This window comes from Seriola lalandi, unplaced genomic scaffold (genome assembly GCF_002814215.2).
Source record: "Seriola lalandi dorsalis isolate HSWRI2012SDOR001 ecotype SW California unplaced genomic scaffold, Sedor1 jcf7180002054592, whole genome shotgun sequence".
Lineage (NCBI taxonomy): Eukaryota > Metazoa > Chordata > Actinopteri > Carangiformes > Carangidae > Seriola > Seriola lalandi.
The window spans coordinates 135,284-140,843 of NW_019525145.1; the positions used below are offsets into that span (position 1 = coordinate 135,284).

At 40.3% G+C, this 5,560-nt stretch overlaps 1 protein-coding gene across 1 annotated transcript in view; it reads right to left on the reverse strand.

The window, feature by feature from the left end:
• Positions 1-939: 939 nt before the first annotated feature.
• The window catches only part of rars1 (arginyl-tRNA synthetase 1), a 22,837-nt gene continuing 18,216 nt past the window's right edge, over positions 940-5,560 (reverse strand). The window contains exons 14-15 of the mRNA XM_023419243.2: positions 3,772-4,019; positions 940-1,261 (exon numbers count right to left, since the gene is read on the reverse strand). Of these exons, the coding sequence (XP_023275011.1) occupies positions 1,152-1,261; positions 3,772-4,019 (358 nt within the window). The 3' untranslated portion in view covers positions 940-1,151. The remainder of the gene's footprint in view (positions 1,262-3,771; positions 4,020-5,560) is intronic.

Here is a 5,560-nt window from a genome sequence, read left to right on the forward strand (position 1 = left end):
GAGGGAGGGAGAGAGAGCGAGCAGTGTTTTCACAAAACAAAAGAAAGTATATCCTCAGTGACACAGCTGAAAATAGATCAGTCTTAACTTTAAGACTCTTTTGTTGTTTCGCTCTGAAGTTAGAGGAAGTCCTGAGAACTCGTAAATCACTACGACACCTGGCTGAGTCAGTGTTATACAACATACTTTAAATACGCGGAAGGTGACGGTTAATAAGACTCCAAACTATCCAATCACACGACAACAGCAGATGACAAACAAACAATTAGTCGATAACTATTTCAAGACTCGATTAATTGTTGAGGAATTTCACTGAATTTGGACATTTAATCAACCAAATGATTGATGGATTAATCAAGATAATAATGGTTATGTTAATCCCTCAAAACTTGGGGAGATGGTTCGTACAACTCCTCACCACAGTCCAATTATCAATCAAATCAGACGTTTCAGATCTACCTTTGTTCAGTTTCTGAAGTTTACAGGAAATAATCTACAATAAATGAATAAATAATCTGACCTTCGCTGGATCATCAGGTAACACTGGTGCTATTTGTAGGTTTGTGTGTAAAGATATCTGATCCACAAAGTCGTATTATTCTGGTCGAGGTGAGGTGCTTTATCACGACGGAGTATTACGGCCCAACTGAGGGAAAAAAACCCTGAAATTCAGAATAAAGTTGCAATTTTATGAGAAAAAGTCATAATATTATGATGCATGTTTATTACAACTTTTTTCTTGTAAAACTTTTACTTTCTGATAAAATTATGACTTTATTCTTGTAATATTACGACTATTTCCTTGTACTATTAAAACTTTTTTTCATGAAATATTATTATTATCCTCATTAAATTCCGACTTTATTCTATTACAGAAACAATAAGAAATCCGTCTCTAACGTGAAAGAGCCACAGGGTGAAAATGATCGACAGCAGATGTTTTGGTTCATACAGGTTCTTTAATAAAAAAAGATCCTTCACATGAGATGTTATAACTGAGGAGCTGAACTCGATGGATTTCATAACTTTTATGGAAAATAAAGTTCAGTGAGTTTTGGCCGAGGCGTGAGAGAGACAGACTCACGATCTTTATCTTAACCGTTAATCATCGTCGTCATCTTCACTTGGAGGCGGGTGGGATCGCCGTGACATCACATCCTGTGGACGGGGTTGATGCCCAGGATTTCGAAGCCTTTAGCCATGATGGCGGCCGTGGCGTCGCAGAGCAGCATCCTCCACATGTTCACCTTTATCACCTCACCTGGACACGGACGCAGAGAGAAGAAATGTTTAAGATTTTACGTCTGAGAATTTGTTTTATTCTTTTATTTCCTGAAAAAAAATTATTGACTGTTTTGACAAAACAAAGCAATTAGAATATGTTAACCCGAGCTGCAGGGAATCTTTTCACCGTTTTCTGATATTTTATAGATTAAACAATCAATCAATTATCAAAAGAAAACAACTATCAGATTAGTATTGATAGTGGAAATAATTGTTGGTTGCAGCTGATTCACAGAAAGAAGGAAAAACACAACTTTACAACAAACGAGCAACAAATATAAAGTTGGAGTCCGGAGGATCCGACATGGCTCTACTTCAACACATTTATGATTAATCAAATTATATCGACAGAAATTAGATGCAGTAATAACACGGAGTGTGATTGGGTAAATGGAGGTAAGACGCCTCGGATCAGGATCAGAGCCAGAGGGAAGTGGACTGATGCGTCTAGAGTTCGAGGGGACGTGGACGCTCTAACGCCGGACTTCATCTGGACAAAACCGGTTGTTATGATTCACACAGATACGTAAATAATGTGATTATTACGTCTTTTCAAGTGAACATCACGTCCTTCACACGATCAAAGAAAAGAAAAACAAAAGAGATGAAGGTGATGAAGGAAAAGAGACACAGGGGAAAAACGAGAAGAGACTGGAGCGACGGCAAACAGGAAAACATTCAGAGGTGAAGCAGAGAACGACACCAACAAACAACAAAAGGTCAGAGGGCGCGTTTAATGATGCCACCATTACACAGCAGCGGGCCGACGCACCCTGGCTTCAAATGAAAATCAATGACCCGCACATCTGCATCCACATGCAACGTTCCACGACCGTCGCCGCCCACCGGGCCAAATCGCTGCACGGCGCTGAAATCCAATAGAAATTATGTCGGTAATGAGCAGCACGGGGTGCATTAAAGCAGACGAGTCGTTAAAGGGGCGGGATCGTCAACGGGTGCTGACGGACGGCAAAATGAGTTTGTAATTTACACAAACAAGACGACGCATCCGAGTTTATGAGAGGACGACGGAGTGCAGCTGATGCTGAGGCGACGCTGACGAGAAAGAAGCTGCGAGGAGATAAAAGCTGTTTGAAAAGTGTTATTACATTCTGATAAATTTACCAGATGTGAATTGATGGTTCAGACATTATTATTTAATTTAAAGCTCCATCCAGTGTAAAGGTCTGTGTTCATGTGTAGTGTGATTATAGATCAGGTCTAGCTTCTATATTAATACTGTGAAAGTATCAAAGCCTCAGTCCACAGAGAAATGCACACAGCCTGTATTCAGAAACTGAGCCTTAAAACCAGCCGTCAGGACTTCTGGAACTTTGTGATGTCACAACAAAGCAGTCACCAAGCCCCGCCCACCTGGACCCACCATCCAAACCTTGCAGGATTTGGTGAAATCTGCTATATTTTTATTGGATCACTCAGAAAATAATCAGCCAATCAGAAGAGAGACTCAGAGCCTCCTCTCTTCTGATTGGCTCACAGACCTGTTGTTACTAGAGCTCCAGAGAGAAGCCTGAGAGAGGAGATGTAAAACTATACTGAGATGGTTTTTTTGTTTCTTAAAACCACAGATATATCTTTTTATGGATCAACACTTCAAAATAAAAAACATAGGAAGTGTAAAATATGGAACCTTTAATTTTACATAACATTTAAATCATTTAACTGTTCAGTTAGTTTTCTAAATCAGGGGCCGTAATCACACGATATCCTCAGGCTTCAAGTAGCTGCTCACTGAGTCACGAGTCTTAATAATTCACATCTTATAAAACCAGCTGCTACGTCTATTAATGTGATCAGATCTGATCTCATTAATAGAGTATCTATTAATGTGATCAGATCTGATCTCATTAATAGAGTATCTATTAATGTATTTTGTTTTTGAGTATTTTGTTTTTGTGTAAAGCAGACAGAGTGCAGAGAGATGTGTTGATGATTATGTGCACACGTCGGCCTCACACACACACCCTTCTCCTTTGCGACATAATGTTCAGTATAATAACCTGACAGCGAACGCAGCGTATTGGTTTTCTCTGTGACTCTGCAGCCGTCCGTCTCTGTTCATGCAAACACTCTCCATCAGTCTGAACTGTTCCCTTTCTGAAAAAAATGACATAAAATAAAAGCCTCCAGCTGGGTTTAGTGCTGCAGCGCTAACTGAGCATTAGCATAATTAAACAGCTCTAAGCCTGAAGTGCTAGCACTCCAGTGCACCGCGGGGATAAAAACGTGGAGGGCTAACGGCGCTCAGACGGCTTTTAGTGACGACCCCCTCGGAGTGAGACTTCCTGTTGACTGACTCCTCCTGCTTCTCCTACTCCACCTCTGACCTCCATTTCCCTCAAAGCCATTTGTTTTTATGGAGGCGTGAAAACATTATTTACAAAAACCCATGAATAAAATCTGTTTTTGTGAAGAGAATATAAATCTACCCCAAGAACTGAGAACCCCCTCCCCCCATGGCGTTACCTGTCTTCCTGTCCTTCTCCACGCAGTAGCAGCTGTCGTAGAACTCGGTGAAGGTGGTGGCGAGCTCGTACAGGTAGTCGCAGAGCGTGTGCAGCAGCAGGTCGTCCAGGATCTTCTGCAGGATCTCGGGGAAGCGCAGGATGCACTTCCCCAGCTTCCACTCCTTCTCGTGGTCCAGGAGGACCTCCGTGGTCTCCGCCGCTTTCCTCAGCGCGGCCTCGTCGATGTTCGCCAGACGAGCTATGGACCTGTGGGAAATCAATGACGCCGTTAATACGGACGTCACGCTCTGCTCCTGTACGTCGTAGACAAACACCGTGAGACATGGATCCAGGATCAGAGAAACCCCGAGATCTTTCTCATATTCAGCAACAGGAGTCTGACGCCTCTGAACGACAGAGACAAATAACAGACTGTGTCACAGCTGCTTTTCAGGTCAGAGTCTCTGTGACGGCGGAAGGAAAGAAACTTAAATTCGAAAACATTTCTGAGCAGTTTAAACATAAAGCTCGATCAACGCTGGAGTTCTGAGGCCGATATTTAAACGATATATGATCAATATTCTGTTTTCTAAGAGAAAAACGAACCTTCCTGATAAACAAAGAATTTAACCAAGATAAATGAGTCAGCGCTTTCTCCAGGACAAACTTTCTAAATGAACTCAAACAAACTAATTTAATATCATTTATCAATCGACATTCATTTACAATAAGTCGATATATTTATTAGTTTTCTTTGACGTCACCTGATCGTGACCGACTCGTTTGTTTCTACTTTTTCCAGCTTGTAAAAACATTTTCAAATTAAAAGTTTCTCTTTTGGGCCCGACGCTGCAACTTGCTGCTGTGGTTCATTTCTAATTAATCAACGTAATCAATCAGTCTTGTTTGACGATGGTCGTTTCACACATCGAGCTTCAAAAGCCTCTTGGAATATTTCATCATGTGATCATGGTCAGCTGCAGGAAACTGGTATAAAGTGAATATCTTTGGGTTTTTTAGGGTCACACAAAAAAATTATGAATTAAATCAAAATAATTTATATGTTTTTATTATAATTATAATAATTTGAGGATTGTCACTTTAGACTCTCAAACTGCAAGGAGCATTTTTCAGTTTTATTTTACAGTATTTTTAAGTAAAATTAAGAGTGTGCAAATCAATTAATTTTAATGAATTGCCGAGTCGTGGATAATGAGCAATAAATCCAGACAAAAATGTATTTTATATTTATAAAAATGAAGGATTAATATGTTTTTTACTTCAGTTTAGATGAAACTGCTTTTTTTTAAAAAAAACCAAAAACTGTTTTAAAACACAACTAACTAAAGTCTAAAACTGTTTTCAGAACAGTAGCTAAAGAATTAAAATAATAAATAATAAAGAATTTCTTCACATGATAAAACTCTTGAAAATAAACTTCCAACTGCTTTTTATTTTAGAAACTTAGGAAATAATCAAACCCTAAAATAAAGCTTTTTTCACCATTTCCTCAACAATTAATCTGAAGATAATTTTTCCCATCAACTGAAATCACTTGCATCACAACATCTTTAGCGCAGCCTCCGAGTTTTGGGCGAAACAGCGGCTGCCGTTCTGTTCTTCACTCGTCTGTCAGGACGGAACAAACTGAACAACCTCCCTGAGGAAAGTCTCCGTCTCGTCGTCTATGACACTCGAACACCCACAGTGACGGGGGGGCGCTGCCACCGGTGAGTGCTCTATTGACTGAGTGCAGGAACATCGAGTCTTCTCAGGCAAGACTGCTCTCACTCTCACCCCCCCCCCCC